The 17,306-nt window shown below is 39.9% G+C and overlaps 1 protein-coding gene across 1 annotated transcript in view; it reads left to right on the forward strand.

Annotated features, from left to right (window-relative positions):
• Positions 1-17,306, forward strand: part of LOC310758766 (ATP-binding cassette sub-family G member 8-like) — a 71,871-nt gene that overhangs the window by 17,195 nt on the left and 37,370 nt on the right. The window contains exons 4-12 of the mRNA XM_083605699.1: positions 643-712; positions 2,295-2,383; positions 4,386-4,572; positions 6,175-6,243; positions 8,566-8,643; positions 9,278-9,354; positions 10,280-10,350; positions 11,821-11,918; positions 12,812-12,904. Of these exons, the coding sequence (XP_083461825.1) occupies positions 643-712; positions 2,295-2,383; positions 4,386-4,572; positions 6,175-6,243; positions 8,566-8,643; positions 9,278-9,354; positions 10,280-10,350; positions 11,821-11,918; positions 12,812-12,904 (832 nt within the window). The remainder of the gene's footprint in view (positions 1-642; positions 713-2,294; positions 2,384-4,385; positions 4,573-6,174; positions 6,244-8,565; positions 8,644-9,277; positions 9,355-10,279; positions 10,351-11,820; positions 11,919-12,811; positions 12,905-17,306) is intronic.

Consider the following 17,306-nt stretch of genomic DNA (forward strand, 5'->3'; position numbering starts at 1 on the left):
TGTACACTGCCCCACATTTCAGCTGGTTCAGCGGAGACCCCCCATGGCAGCATAGCCTCCCATTGATGGAGAGCAGCAGAAAAAACCCCACCACATTCTAATTCCTTCCAGCATTGCAGATTTGAGGGGGTGGGGACGGGGAAGAAATATTGCTCTGTTCTTCTCAGCCAGGTAAGTATAGGATTGCAGCCTTTAATTTCCAGCATCTCTCTTATTTGCAAGCAAATAAATTTCTGCTCAGCTTTGTATTTAATACTCTAATCTTATTTTACAAAATTTCCCAATCTTGGAGTACTGTACCCAGATAAAACAGTTATGCAAAAATATAGACAATTAACCCTTTTTTCTTGGGTCATATCTTTATTGTATATTGCCGTGTTCTAGTTTTTACATCTCAGTTCTCAGAAATGATTCACTGAGTTTTGCCATCCCATGCAAACTCACTCCAAGAAACTTGGGAAGCATTTTCACTGTTTTGTTTTCCCCTGTTGTTTGTGAAAATACTGTTTTGATAATAGGGCAAATTTAATTTTATTAAGAAGAAGGTTAATTTCTCCCCCCCCCTCTCTCTCTCTCTCTCTCTCTGTGTGTGTGTGTGTGTGTGTGTGTGTGTGTGTGTGTGTGTGATCTTAATTTTTCCAGGGATGAAATTCCAAAACCAACTTTAGCTTTGGAGTATACATTTGGAAGAAGAGCAAAAGGGCACAATACAGTAAGTATGCTGACAAACTAGATTATATAATCTCCTTTTGGTTCATCAGTAGTGTTATGTACCTCATCAAGCCTGCCCCTGACATTTATGCAACCACATTCCAGACAGAACTCTAATTTGCAGTGACCTTGATAGCTGGAGAAATATGTTCATTTTTCAAACTTATTTATTTATAAAAATATCTATATACTGCTATTCATAAAAACAGAGCATTTTACAATAATTATACATAAAACCATGCAATAAATGCAATAAAAATATAAAAATCAGCTAAATATTATGGAAATATGTATTCTTAATTGCCTGCATAAACCTAGTGAAATAGGAAAGTTTTCTGCAGTCATTAGAAGTTGAAACAAAAGGTGCCTACTGAATCTCTGTTAGCAGACTATTCCACAGGGCTGGGCCAATACTAAAATAAAATAAAGGCTTGATTTCTTTTTGCTGTCAAATGAGCCTCATCAGCTCAGGGAAAAACCAATGACTTTTCTGCAGATTGTCTCTCTCCTCCTTTTCTGTTCCTGGCACTGACTTCAAGCGCATAAGCAGAGCTCTTTATGTGGGCTGCAGCAAGGGGAGATGCAAGATACACCAGAGCGTTGTGGCTAGTTTTGGCTTTCTTATCTCTCTCTACAACCCATGTAAAGGATGTTTGGGGATTAGTGGGGATTACATGTATTTTCTTTTGTTGTTGTTGTTCCATGAACACTATTGTATAAAGACTATCACATAAATCAGGGTGTGGAGCCTCCCAGGGCCAAATGTAGCCCTCCTGGCTTCTCTGTCTGGCCTGTGGGATTCTCCCCACCCCACACCCTCTTTCCTCAAGCCTTTCCCTGAACTTGCTTCACACCCATCTACAGTGGTACCTTGGTTTACGAACTTAATCTGTTCCGGAAGTCCGTTCTTTAACCAAAACCGTTCTTAAACCGAGGCACGCTTTTCCTAATGAGGCCTCCCGCTGCTGGTGCCCTTCCACCATTCAGATTCCATTCTTAGACCGAGGTAAAGTTCTCAAACTGGGACACTATTTCCAGTTTTGCAGAGTTCATAAACTGAATTGTTCTTAATCCGGACTGTTCTTAAATTGAGGTACCACTGTATAGTGTTTTTGCCGGACTGGAATGTATCCTTGAACTCTCATAATGATCCCTGCTTGCCCAAACAGAGCATGGGGGCAGGTGAATGCATTCAGAAACAAGTCTGCTGTACAAAGATAAACTTTATATTCATTGCTCTGCCTACTTTTGCCTCTGTTCCTGTCCACAACTAGCCTGTGGTCCCCAGAAGATTTCTCAGAAGGTAATGTAGCTCCTAGGCAGAAAAAGGTTCCCTATCTGTGACTAAGTGTGAAGTGTCTCTTAGAAGATCTTCTCAAGTTTCATGTGTAAATCTTATATTCCAACACCTTGTCAGCAAAATCCACTGCTGGCATTCTTCTAAACTCCTGATAAGACAACCCAACCTTCTCTGCTGGGTTTCTGTCTGATGTCAGATCAATCATACAAGATGTGCATTGCAATGTATGCTATCTATCAAAATCTTGTGCAAATGATTAATGCAAATAAACTTTTTTTCCCAGCCCAAAGACATTGCTAATTTTTGGGAACTAGGTGGTGGAACTTCATTGTTGGACTTGATTCCCATACCAATAACTACAGCTAACATAAGGTAATGAATTTGGTACTTTCATAATTAATCTCCGCTATCTTTCTATAACAGCTCAGTTCTTCCATTGAACTTCAAACTTCAACTTTATTCATTTATAAATGTTTATTACTCTTCCTCATAGTCATTTGTGGCCTCTAGATTTTTGTCCTGCACGTGTGGGACCTGGAATTGTATACATGGCGTATAGTCAATACAGGTTCCACTGGCGAACAATAGTCAGTCGTACCTTCATCTGAGTCAGTTTTTCAGTTTCACTACTTTGTCATTCATTGTGGCTGGAGATCTGTGCCCACTTACTGGAAGTGAACTGAATGGAACTTACTTCTGAGTTGACGTGTATAGGATTTTGAAATTGCTTTTTGAAATTTATACCCTCTACTATCTATAGAACTACATTCTATAGTGTGGTGTGATGGTTAGAACGCTGAGCTGGGACCTGGAAAACCAGTCTTTAAATTCCCACTCAACTACGAAGCTCACCAGGGGACCTGGAGCCAGTTTCTATCTCTCTGCCTTACCTACCTTACATGATGGTTCTGAGGATAGCTAAGATGGGGGAACCATATTTGCCGCCTTAAGCTCTTTGGAGGAAAGGTGGGGTATAAATGTAGCAATAACATTTTGAAAAAAATAAAGATGGTTTATTAAAAGAAAGATACCTGCCTCAGAAAGTAGCTCCATTTAAGGAAAAAGAGAAAGACATTTTTCAAAACACCAGCTACGAGAAAATACAGGAAATATTACTGTTGTAGGAGACTAGCTTCTATTCTTGCATCTATTCTTGCAAATATCCCAGAGCAACATTTTAGGTTTCCAACAACGCTTGAGATACAAAGGAGAGATAGGGACTGGCCGAAGACCAGCATTCATTGCACATAATTGCTTAATGTAGATTTAAAACTAACTTTCCTTTCAACCCAAACAAACCACCTAACCAATAAATTTTGTATTGCCTCTCAACAGAAGTCAATGTGCTGGTTGGCTTTCTTCTGCTCTCAACGGAGCATTTAGTGGGAAAAGGCTATATACTATTGTGGAAAAGGCCCTGGTCCTCTCTTCTCAGTGTAGTTACACTTGAGGGAAGATATTAAATTGATTTCTGTGTGCATAACTGTGAAAAATCAAAGTGATTTTCATGTGGATGGGTAAGATAGTTACCTTTTTTTTTACAGCTGCTGCAGATGAATTACAATTAAAATCAACATTAGGATGTTGGTGTGGGGAGAAGCGGACCACTTTTTGGTCTAAAGAATTTGAAATTATGAACTTAGGCTAGCCAGATGCTTTGGTCTGCAGTTCAAAGTGCAGGCTAGCGCTCCTGTTTTCCCTGTTTCTTTCAATTTTTAAGAGGCTGGTTGAGACAGCTTTGTTCATCTCTTAACTAAAAGTGTCACCTTGGATTTTTTGCCTTTTTTAGATGTGCCACTAACCCATGGTGTAGCACTACATCAACAATCGGAAGCAAGTGTCAGGTGTGCATGCTTCTCCACCCCAACACAGTTTCATTTTTGAACTAACCACACTTTGTTGTTGTATATTTATTAATTTGTCCATTCAGTTTATATCCTACTCTTACTCCTCAAGGAGCCCAGGGCTTAACTGTGTGAACTGCAAATAACTGGTTAGTTTAAACTATGATTTGTTGAAACAAACAAGCATCAGTGCTTGTTTCCTTGTTACTTGTCAAGTTCCTAACTCCTTAGCTCCAGCGATGCTGCTCCATCTAATTCTCCCAAACAGTTCACTCAGCCCGTAGTAACCATGTTTATAAATTCAGCTAATAAAATATCATGACAAAGAATTTATAGTAGAGTACAAATCATTTTCCGGGCAAACATTGTTTCCATATTTAATGTTATTTGCTTTGGTTGTGTGGGTTGGGATGTTTGTTTTTTGCTCCTCTAAACTGCTGTTTAGATGCCATTGTATGAGATACTTCTTGTGTAAAGAGTATTTTAGGTGCCTTTAAAAATGTTAGGCTGTCTTTCTGTTCTTTTTGTAGGACATTTGCTATCGTTCTTGTCCTGGATCTTTCAAAGCCAAATGAACTGTGGCCAACCATGGAGAGCCTTTTACAAGCCACTAGGAAGCATGTAGACAAAGTTATAACAAAACTGGGACAAACAAATCCTAAAGCAGCTACTGAAATTAAACAGAGAATATGGAACAATTTGCCAAAGGATCATCCAGTAAGAACTAGTATTTTCTCCAGATGTCACAGGCTCATACACAGTTAAAGATAATCGCTTTGAGAATCATAAACAATTCCTTTAGATTTTTATGCATGACTGAAAATCCATTTGATGTAGAAGAACTTGTTCAGTGGAAAATTATAGCAATTTAATGAAAATTCAGTAGGGGCAGAAACAAGGAAAGAAGGTTTCTTATATATTCTTGTTAGACATCTAATGTGATTGTTATGGCATGTTACAACAATCAAAAGAAACAGTTTTACAGACGCAGTTTGATATTGATTTTATAATCTCCTTTTGAAATGAAGGTGAAAACTAGAATGTACAGAAGTTATCTGGCAAAGCAACTCACTGAAGCTACAGATTTGAGGAAAGGGTGTAGTTATAACAGCCTTCAGCACGACTCTATACTTTGCATTTATTCAAGTGTCTATCACAGACTCAGTGCCTTTTGATAATGTGACAACTAATTAAATTATAAAATTTCAGGGATGTTAACATAAGCCCTTGAAATTCAATTGCTAATGTGCTCTCTTGAAGAAAGTAAAATAGATTGCCGAAGATGCAATTGAAAAGGTGCCTGGCATCATGCATTCATCTTGTACAAATGTTGTGTGTATGCGGTGTCTAAACAACGTATATATATATATTCTATAGTGCGCAATTCGAGGATGTAAAAATAATACTATAAAGTAGCTATTAATGTGAGCAATAAATGAACATGAATAAAAGACCCAATAGACTTAAATTTGCTTCCTTTATGGCTTTCAGTAGCCCAGTTCATCTTTTAAAAAACGGGCGTATTTTTCTCCCTTGCTTCACCTATCGCACTGATGCCAACTCACACTCCTGAATGGAAGGAGTCACAGCCCACCTGCCACCTTTGTCTTTTCTGAAGCTGCTATGTGCATGTGAGAATTATAGAATCGTAGAATTGTAGAGTTGGAAGGGACCCTGAAAGTCATCTAGTCCAGCCCCTTGCAATGCAGGAATTTCAACTAGATCATACATGACGGACGACCACCCAACAAGAAGAAACCCATTCCAAGACCCCTGCTCAAGTTTCATCCATTGCAGCTTCTGTAGATGCAGAATTTTCATGTGCATCTTAGTTGAGCTTATATTGGAGGAGAACAAGAGAGAAGATTTCTTCCTGCCTCTGGTGAAGCAAATACTAGCTGCTCTGCTTGTCTTGAGCTTAAGCATATGTAAGGAGCGGAAACTTCAGGGATTCGTTCCCTAGGCATGCCTCTTTCCGTAAGAAAGTGCTAGCATGGAAAGCCATTTGTAAAGTCAATGTGCTCTTGTCACACTGGGGTTTGGTGTACCCATCTAAGTAGGGGGTGAGGCACCTTCACAGGTTGGACTGAGTTAGATGGAAAGGAATTTGAATTCTTCCTACTTAAGACATTGGTGAGTTACTTGCAGTTACTTCCATTATAAATTATTGGCTGTGCAGTCTTAAATTCTCCTTATTCCAAAAGATTATGCAACAATGAAGCCCATGTGTGAACTATTTTGAAGCCATCTCAGCATGTTCTAATCTGAAAAAAGGGATTGTAAAAAAATGTTATATAAGTATTGCCACTTTCTTAACAGGACCGTGAACTGATTGATCCGTTTCCAATTCCACTAGTTATAATCGGGAGCAAATATGATATGTTTCATGTAAGTAATAACTGTGTTACAATTCTCCCCCTCTGTTGTATTGTGGTACCCTAGGACACTTTTTTATTGATTCTCTCTCTCTCCAAAATCAGAAAAGTAATATGAACAAAATGACAATTACAGCCATATGTAATTGCCATCTGTGTTATTCATCCCCCAGAAACAATAATAAAATATTTATAATAATGAAGAAAATAAGACAAAATATGAATGACATATACTAGCAATACACAGTGGTACCTCTGGTTACGTACTTAATTCATTCTGGAGGTCCGTTCTTAACCTGAAACTTCTTAACCTGAAGCACCACTTTAGCTAATGAGGCCTCCCACTGCTGCCACTCCGCCGCTGCGCGATTTCTCTTCTCATCCTGAAGCAAAGTTCTTAACCCAAGGTACTATTTCTGGGTTAGCGGAGTCTGTAACCTGAAGCGTCTGTAACCTGAAGCATATGTAATCCGAGGTACCACTGTACCAACTGTGAAATATACCAACAGCTCCAATTCCTAGCATCCCTTGGTAGGGCTGAGAAACACTCATGTGACTCTGCCGGTTGGAATAGAGTTAGACAATGGGTCTGACTCTGTATAAAGCAACTTCCTGTGTTCCTGTATATTTCCCCTTTTTTATGTTGACCTTCAGGCCTTATTCTCTCCTTTAGCACGTGCCCTTTAGGTTATTTTGTAGAGTTATCTTTGAAGATGAACAGCCTCTTCATATACAGCAGTGGCGTTTCTGACAGACACTATTCATTTTTAGCTGAATCTTAAGATTGCCTTCCCAGCAAATGTAATAATAATAATAATAATAATAATAATAATAATAATAATAAATAATGATAATAATTTTATTTATACCCCGCCCTCCCCAGCCAAGACTGGGCTCAGGGCGGCTAACACCAGGTAAAAACAATTGATTAAAATACAACTTAAAAACAAGATTTAGTACAACATTTAAAATGCAGCCTCATTTCAGTAGGAACTCAAATCAAAAACATTTTGGGGATGAAAACTTTGAATCTTCACCAAGGCCAACTATCCAGACTGGTCCAGAAAAAAGCCAGGGAAGTCCCCAAATAGGAGTTCCATCACTTACCCATTAACTGGAAGTATAAATGTGTCTGAGATGACCTCCTCTCCCCAGAACAGAACTGACCATTAAAGACAGCTGTCAATGGATATCAGCCACAATGGCTATACTCTACCTCCATTGCCAGAGGCAGGATGCCGTTGAATACCAGTTCCTGGGAATCACTGGTGGGGAGAGTGCTTTCAGGCTTTCCAAAGGCATCTGATTGGCCGCACTGAGAACTGGATGCTAGAATAGATGGGCCATTTCCCTGATGCAGCAGGGACTTCCCAAGAAGATGTGATGTGTGGTGCCCTTTAATCTGGTCCCTACATTGCTTGATCTTAACTTAGTAATATCCTCGTGTCCTTTCTCTCTCATACTCCTCCCTCAACTGGATCAACGTGTGCACGCTTGATCAGTAGAAAACACTTCGCTGTGCCCGTCTCTTCACAAGTGCTGATGATTTGTCATCAGATGCGGCAATGCTGGTTCTTTCAGAGTCTGCTTTCAATTCATTTCTCATCCTTTTTGTTTTTATAACCACAACACCAAACTGCAGTCTTATCTTTTGTGCACTGTGCACATGCAGGCAGGACATGTGTTTGGGGAAACGTTCATCCTTGGTCCCCTAGGTGGCAGCATAGTGCATTCTAGGCAAGTCACCTGTCATTGATGCATAATTCCTTATAGCGCAAGCCTAGTTTCTTTGTTTGCTTCCTTTATTAAGCAGCCAATGTTATTGGTTGCTTTTGAATGGAGTGTAAATGACATTTTCCCAAGATTGTTAAGCTGCATTCCTCTAAAGTAGAATAAATAAGCCCTTGTGAGGCAAAGCAAAAATGTGTGTCTTTGGGAAATATATGCAGATACCATTGAAGTGCTTTGATCTTCCCATGTCATCCTCTTGCTGTGCTCATCTAAGCTATTGTTTAGATTAGCAGGTCATCCAAACTGAGCTTGTGCTTTAGCTCTCTTCAGACAAGCCTCAAGCTGTAAGTGAGCTGAGCCACAGGCCTGGGTTTAAACAATACTGTCAAACAAACCATGGTTTAGCTTAGCATAGCACAATAACAAAATGACCTGCGAGGAGCAAAGTGGTCAAAGTTTACTCTCTGGAAGCCCACACATTTACTTGTTGGCAAATGTTGACTTAGTGTTACACACAAAGGAGGGCAATGTTATGTCGCATTGTGAAAAACTGTAAAATTATTCATTAGATTTTTTCCACCCCAACCCCCCTCTTTTTTTAAAGGAATTTGATTCGGAGATGAAAAAAATAATATACAAGACGCTTCGCTTTGTTTCTCATTATTATGGAGCATCTTTAGTGGTATGTATATTATTGTGTTTCATGGGCACAACCCTGCCAAAGTCAAGCCCTTTCAACTCGTATTCATTTCCCAAACAAACAAAGAAATTAAAATAAAATAACCCAATGTGTGGGTTAGTCTTACCATGACCTGATGATTGTTAGCTTGTGATGGCACAGAGGTGATATTTTTCACTAGTAGCACTGGCATTGTGGAATGCACTCCCTACCGAGATATGAGAAGCCTCATCTGTATTGGCATTCTGCTGGCTTTTGAAGACACACAGCCATTCCTTTAATCTCTTGACCTGAGTCTCCTGTTTTAATTGCTGTTGTTTAATTTTGTTTTACTGCATATTTTATTTATGGACATTTATATGTTAATGTTGGGATTGTTATATTGTGTGTTTTAATTGTGTGTTTTCAGTAGCCATGTATTATAACAGCGTTGTGCAATAGTTTTATTATTATTATTATTATTATTATTATTATTATTATTATTATTTGGGGGCATTAAGTGGTAGCTGTTTCAGGACACTGAAACAGCTAAATCTTAAACATAACAGTCCTATGATGAATTTTGAGTGACTTGGGAGTAGTATTTTCCTATGTTTACTAGGAGGAGCATAGCACAAGTTTTATGCTTTGTTCACAGTTCACCAGCAAATCTGAAGCTCTGCTCCTGAAAACTCGTACTCTCATTAACCATTTAGCATTTGGCTTTGATAGGAGGTAAGCTAAACGATTTCCTACTATTGGCAAGCTCTCCCAAAACCTTCTATTGGCTGGATACTGGCAATTTGTAAAAAAAAGGGGGGGAATCTGTCAGCTTTTCTGTTTCATACACGATTCTTGCTCATAGATCTATATAAAGGCTGATGAAACAGTTTCAGGAAAAGAGGCTAACTTATGTGAAGGACACACCAATAGCTCAGTGATAGAACTTGCATATCCAAGTCTCTCAGTTTAGTTCATAGCATCTCCAGGTAAAGGATCTCAGATGACTGGGCTTGAAAAGGCCCTGCTGAAATGTTGGAGATCTGCTAATAGACTCGACTCAGGCCCAGACTACACAGAATGTTGATTACGTCGTTTGTCCTCGAGTACACAGTATTTCTTTAAAAAACATCAGGTGAGCGGTGGGTCCAGGCTGGGCCTTTGGCACTGGCGAATTTAGCACATTTCCCCCTCCCTCCTCCAGTCCTGATCTGAATTTGGACCTCCATGCCTGTAAGGGTGGGTGAGAGGAGCTCCCATTCAATCCCAGTTGTCAGAAGGACTGCTGCTGAGAGAAAAATAAAAATTGGAGCTTTATAGAAAAAGCTAGGAGGGGAAAATGGATCTGTCAAAGCTTCCATCAGCAGAAATTAAACTTTTGCTGTCCATCAATTCTATTGATTTGAATGGGACACAGTTGTAACTGTAACAGTCAATACAAAATAAATCATAAATTAAAACAGTATGTTCTTTGCATACATTTAAGGAGCAAGGAAGGGGAGACAGCTGGTGGTCTGGACCAACTCAGTTCTCATTCAAGCAAATACATGTGTTTAAGGACATAGTTGTAACTTGCCTTTCTTGGAGTGTGCTTTTTGTCAGTTTTGGTAAATCCTGATAACTGATCTATATTCATTTTGTTCCGGTCATGTTTTTTAAGCAAATCCATGTCAGTGGATCAGAACAAGCCACTCTTTATCCCAGCAGGAATGGACTCTCTTAGTCAAATAGGTGGGTGGTTTTCTTATCTATTTATTGTGCATGTAGCTTTTACAGTTAAGAGAATACAAGGCTGAAGTGGACAAAAATGAACAATGGATTCTGAAATGTCTACAAAATGTATTTGTGTATGATGATTACTAAAGAAAAATGATCAGAAAGTTTTAAGAAGGTACAGCAATGTTTAACAACAATGCTATACATATTTATTGAAAAGTAAGCCCTGCTAAATTTGGTGGGACTTACTCCCAGGAAAGTGTGTAAAGTACACAAAGGATTGCAGCCCTAGTATAACAGCTTCGATGTTGAAAGCTAGTGCTTATCTTCAGGAACCTGTTTCTTACATATTTGTATAACAACCTTCATGTAGGACAATTTTGTTAAATTATTGAGGGGAATACATTCAGACAAGTACCGTATTTTTCGCACCATAGGACGCACTTTTCCCCTCCTAAAAAGCAAGGGAAAATGTGTGTGCGTCCTATGGAGCGAATGCAGGGGGGAGGCAGGCGGGAAAAGCCCCCAAGAGCTGCACACAAGCTCCGTGCGCTCTTGCGGGCTTTTCCACAGGAGGGAGAAGGGACTGACTGGCCGCATCAGTCCCTTCTCCCACCTCCCAGAAAAGCCAGGAGAAGCCGCGATCTCTTTAAAGGAGTTGCGCGGCTTCTGCCGGTTTTGCGGGAGGTGGGTGAATCCCCCCACCTCCCAGTAAAGCCAGGAAAGCCCTGCGCAGCGTCTCCTGGGGCTAAAGGGGAAGCCAAAACAGCGAGCGGGATCCATCCCGCTTGCTGCTTTGGCTTGCTCCATAGCTGCGTGCAACCCCTCCGGCAAGGAGAGGCTGCATGGGGCTATGGAGTCTTTAGCCCCACACAGCCTCTCCCGGGAGGGAGAGGCTGCACGGGGCTAAAGGGGAAGCCAAAACAGCGAGCAGGATCCATCCCGCTTGCTGCTTTGGCTTGCTCCATAGCTGCGCGCAACCTCTCCGGCAAGGAGAGGCTGCACGGGGCTATGGAGTCTTTAGCCCCGTGCAACCTCTCCCTCCCGGGAGAGGCTGCACGGGGCTAAAGGGGAAGCCAAAACAGCGAGCGGGATCCATCCCGCTTGCTGCTTTGGCTTGCTCCATAGCTGCGCGCAACCCCTCCGGCAAGGAGAGGCTGCACGGGGCTATGGAGTCTTTAGCCCCACGCAGCCTCTCCTGGGAGGGAGAGGCTGCACGGGGCTAAAGGGGAAGCCAAAACAGTGAGCGGGATCCATCCTGCTCGCTGCCTTGGCTTGTGCCATAGCCGCGTGAAGCCCCTCCAGCACGGAGAGGTTGTGCGCAGCCTGTACTTTGGGGCTGGGGGGGATTTATTTTCTTGATTTCCCCCCCTAAAAACTGGGTGCGCCCTATGGTCCGGTGCGCCCTATGATGCGAAAAATACGGTAGCTTGTTTGCCATTTGAATGATGGAGTGACCATTGTTACAATTCTTACAATAACTAGGTCCTCCTCCTGCTTCCAATAGTGATATTGGAAAGCTGCATGCACAGACACCTATGGATCTATGGAAAAAGGTGTTTGAGAAGGCATTTCCACCAAAGGTGTGTATACCTTTTTTGTTCTTTGATGTTCTTATTAACCTTATTTCTTTTCACAATATTTGTTAATTCTTGTGGCTGCACTGTTGTGCCCAAGCCAGATTATTCAGAAGTAAAGTAATTTCATTGGGACTTCTAGTTATGGAAGAATTGAAACTTTAAGCTTGGTACTGGCTTTGCTTTTTGTGCACAGCTGTTTTCATTTCCTAATTCATTGATCAAGATTTAAACCTTGAGCCAGGGGTTCCTAGTTTAGATGTAACAGGAACCTGTGGCTTAACCCCCACACCCAAGTGTTCAGCTGTGGCATATAAGAGGACTGAGTGTCTGGGCGCAATGCTCGTTCTCACTGTAATAAATCATGGTTTGTTAGACCTGAACTGTTACATCTGAATTGGGACACTATGTCACAGAAACATAGACACAAAGTCACTTCACGTGATCTTTGTAGGTTCTTGTCGTGGCGAAATAAATGCAAGCTGATACAACCTTTGTGAACTGATGGGAACTAGGCTGTTTCATACAGTTGTCTTTGAAACTTGTGGACCTGCTGGAGGGGTTCACAGTGTAGCCAGGATCACTCAGAGGTGCCTGTTACATGAACTAGCTTCTTCGCACAGAGGGTTGAGTATTTTGCAAGGCGTGTTTACCCCCCATAAGGAAAAACAGTGTATATATGTAGCACATCCATGCCACCCCAGCTTGGTTGCAGTCATGCAACTGGTCCTTCATTACACATATCGAAGAGGGAGCTATACGAACCAGCTTCTGCGGTTCATACAGGTTGATGCCTTAAACGTATTTATGGCAGAGATGCAAGCGCTAGGGATATTTCAAGACACACCTGGGGGAAAGAACGAGGCTACATTTTACTCTTTCACCTGCCCTTATTTCAGAATGTTGGAGTTTTCAAAGAAGTAAAGGACCCAGCTCAAGATCCACAGTATGGTGAATATGAAGTCGATGCTATGCGCGCTCAGAAGAACCAGGTATGCTACAGCAGTCGTTCATGTTGCTCAATAAAGAAAATCTCACGGGTATTTCTCAGGCATTGTACGTATGCCCAGACGTATTTACCTTTGAACATTCATTTATAGCTGCAAGTCTCATTTTAACCATAAAGTTTGCTCCGGTGGCCTTGGACACATCATCATCTCTCGGCCTTAGCTGATATTATTGAAGGTTATTCTATAAACAATTCAGATAATTTTTTTAAAGCAATCTGCTTCTATAGCAAAGTAAGCCACACTGGCGGCAGTTGCAGACGTGGAAGAACTTTGAGTGTTACCTGCAGGGTTTACCTCCAGGGCAGTTTTCCAAGTTGCATTTTCTAAAGGTGAAAGGTAGCTTTGCAAAATGCCACAGCATAGTTCTTAAACTAAAGTAACCCCATATTTTCTCTGGAAGTTTCATAACACTGCAGCTAAGGTTACTCAAGTTTAGTTGAACACATCAGTGACCATGCCTACAAACCTGAGCCAGTAATTATCTAGTTGATTTCACAGTTTTATAGTATAGTATAATCTACAGTAAAATAGACAAACTCTAAACTACTTCCAGTATTGGAAAATTTGTTTAGGCTGACAGGTTTATTCCAGGTCATTAATTTAGAGTTACCTCAGCAAGTATTTCCATTTTAAGTCATGGTGCAAAATTAATCTCAGTTGAAATTATTTCTTGCAGATTACAAGTAGTATATAATTAATGACTAATGTAGTCCTCAGACATTCCATTGAATTGATTTTAATGTGTCACCCAAAATAGAATGTTCAGTTTAATTGCTTGCTACATACATTTTTTGCTTTACATTCATACTAAGGCTATGATTATGGATGGTATTTTTATTAAGTAAAATAGGCTACTAGTAAAAATTGATTAAATCATATTGAAAATTAATATTTTCCCAGGTGTTTCCTAGTTTCAGTGCTCTTTTATTTTATAAAGATTTTAATCTGTATTGATGCCATTGGAAGTTGCTGTAGCTTTTGTTGTTGGTACTATTATGGAGAAAAAATGGTAATAGACAAGTTTCTGTAAAAAGAAAATTATCTGCAGTTATTTCCCTAAAATTTCCATCTTGGAGTTCAGTTATTATAAGATTATTATAACGTTTGAACTGCCCTTTATGCAAACATTTTGGGATTTTTGTATTTCATTTGATCTTAAAAGCTGCGAGATAACCCTGTATATATCTGTAAGAAAACAATTCCCTGGCTACATTCAGTTTTTAAATGCATTAGGATTTCCCATAATTATATGAAAATTGAGAGTGAAATGGCCCTTATCTCAAGAAGTAAGTATTAAATGCTTCAGAAAGCTAATCTTTTTTTCCTTCCTTTTTGTACTCCTTTGTTCCATACATAAAGCATTTATATAGAGAGGAGCATTTATGTTAAAGTTATAGCGTCAAACATAATGCTTTGTATTTCTGTTTCTTGAAGGTATTCATGCATGGTAGCTTTTTATTCCAATTGAAAAGTAGACTTTTGTGCATTTCTTCCTGATCATTTTATGTTGCTCTTTGGACTCAGAATGACTATCTGTAGAGTTTAATATACTTCTCATAGTGCTACTGACATTAGGGACCACACACCTGCAAACAGTAACCAGACTCTCATTTCTTAGCAAGCTTTCTTAACAGCAGCACATAAAAGAAACGGCCCCGTTCCCCCTACCGCACCTCCTGCCGGGCATCCATTGATCCATTAGTGCTTATTTGGACCTCTCTCTTTTTTTGGCAGTGATCTGCATCAGCCATATAGCCTATTTCATCCAGACGTTAGAAATACATCATTGCTATAATATACCAAAGGCACCGATCAGGATGCTTCTCTGTCTTTCTCGTGATTTTCTCTGGCCTAACAGTTTGCTCACTGTACAGTGATAGTTGTTCAGATGCTTAAAGGCCATTTAATGGTGCTTTTGAAATTTTAAAAACCTGAGCAACCTAAGCAGCAATTAACCTAGCCCCCTTCCAGCACCCCCAGCACAACCGAATACTGTAAAGAAGCATTAACCTGTCCTTCCCCGCAGTACTCCTGATACGGGTAAAATTGTGATGTTGGATGCATCAGGATCATTGAGGAGGGCAGGCTTTAACAGTTTCCCCCCATCACTCCAGATACAACTAAAATCTCTGTCTCTATGCAGCTGATAGCAGTGTGGGAAATCGCATACAAGGGCCCAGTCCTATGTAACAGCCACAGAAAAGTGATGAAAGCACACGACTGTAACAACGATGTATTGATAAGTTAACAATTAAGTAGGACGAAACATAATTACAATTGCAAGGTGTGAATGAACCAATGAATATATAGATTGAATGACTGGAACTACTAGTCAGATGCACAAGAAGAATTAGAAATGAGCACAATGCAGTTCAGAAATTATGTTTATTTAATAAATCCATATGGCACTTCTTTTAAAATATACTATGCCACGGCAGCTTACAACTTATAAGAACAATTCAGAACCATATAAAATATCAAGCATTCACTACTTCTAAAGACACTTCCGTCAGCTAGCAATCCCAATAAAAAATGAGGCCTCTACCAAGTTGTGCAAAATTACAAAAAGAATACGGATGCTGATGTAAGCTAACTAAAAATGGAAGTTAGGTGCAATGAAAAGGCCATGATTGTGACAACAATTTTCACTTTTTATTCTGATGCCATACAACACGGCCCACACTGATCAAAATGTTTTCCAAAATTATAAAAGAAATAGAAGTCTGATCTGCCAGAAACATAAAGTATGTGGTTTTTGTAAGTGTTGGTGGTAAGTACCTTTCTGCTATCCATTCACACGAAGAAAATGCTGTGTCCTAATTCAGCAAGGGCAAACCAACCGTGAAAGAAGACTTGTGGATATTTCTGGATACGTGATCAAATGGTGTTGTGCAGAAGAAAAACCCACCTCGACATCTGTGCTAGTGCTCCTGTTAGCACTGCAGAGTGCTCAGCACCAACAGCTCTGCCAAATCCACTTTGGACAGGAAAAACTGAGTCCCGACACTTCCCCAACCCTTAAAGAGTGATGCATACTGCTATGCCTGTAGGAAAGATACTTGCGGCAGCATGCAAAGCATCCCTGCGGCACGGGGTACTCTAGACTGCGCTCATAATCTAGCGGGTCACATCAAGGGGTCCAGTTTTTAACAGGTTTCAGTCAGATGCCTTTGGAAGATCCCAAGCAACATATGGAAGCAAAGACTGGTTGGTTTGTCCCTGGAATATATGGTGTTCATAGCTACATGCATTTGAAGATAGAGCTACCATTTAGCAAACACTTGTGTTGCTGGTCACTTGGGAGATCTGCATCCCTGCACTTGAGGGAGCAAGTGAACAACATTTCTTAGTTTAGTAGCAGCTGGATAATTGCTCTTTGAAACCACAAGTAGTAGATAATGAAAAGTGAAATGATATGGGTGCAATTAGAATAATTTTGCGGTGGATCTCAGTATTAGAATGGCATATACAGCATGACATAAAAAGATAAACTGCCATTTGTTTAGTGTTCTGAAAGGCATACATGAGAGCTGCTTTAATCATGGCTAATTCGCTGTGTGCCGCAATCTGGATTTCTTTTACAACTCATTCATAATTAAGATATATAGATACCGCTGATACATTCCATGCAGTTTAGACCCCCCTGGGTGTTTGGGCTTATCTCGCATACACTGTTTCTAAAATGCCATCTTTTATGTCTTTCATTTTATTTTTATGCATACTGATTTATATGCAATGATGATAGTAATGATAGCAGAGACTGGATGAGATCCAAAATTTGCAATATATTGCGGAATAATACTTAATGTTCTCACATTAAAATTGAACATGCAGTTGCTTATATCATGGGGGATATTATTATTTATTAGAAGCTTTTTTTCAAAAATGAAACTCAGAACTAACTTACAAAAAAACTAAACATTAAAAACTGTTTCAATATATCTTTCCATTTTAGGAACTAGAACAGTACAAAAGAAATGCCTCTAAAACCTGGAAAGAAATGGAGTTTGATTCTTGACTGAGAAGTATGTCTCAACCAGATTTGAAGCTGCATTTCATACATTTGAGTCATTATGTTTTGTACACTTGAAAAATGCGTAAAAACCCCCATCATAAATACTTAATAATAATTATGGTCATTGTTGTTTATGATCAGTATAGTAGATTGTGCCAGAATCACTTCTCTTAGTTAAACTCAGTAAGAGATGACTCAGATGTTGCAAAACGTTTGAAGAAGAAAAGCAGACACATTCTGTGTCATTTAACATCAGATAACTGGTTTGTGAAAAGTTCAAAGGACGTTCTGAACATTAATCTTAACAGCAGGTCGATGCCCTGATCCTCAGTTTCACCTTTGCTGCAGCGTATTAGTATCTCAGTGTGA

Source organism: Podarcis filfolensis, assembly GCF_964270895.1.
Source record: "Podarcis filfolensis genome assembly, chromosome: 3".
In the NCBI taxonomy this organism is placed as follows: domain Eukaryota; kingdom Metazoa; phylum Chordata; class Lepidosauria; order Squamata; family Lacertidae; genus Podarcis; species Podarcis filfolensis.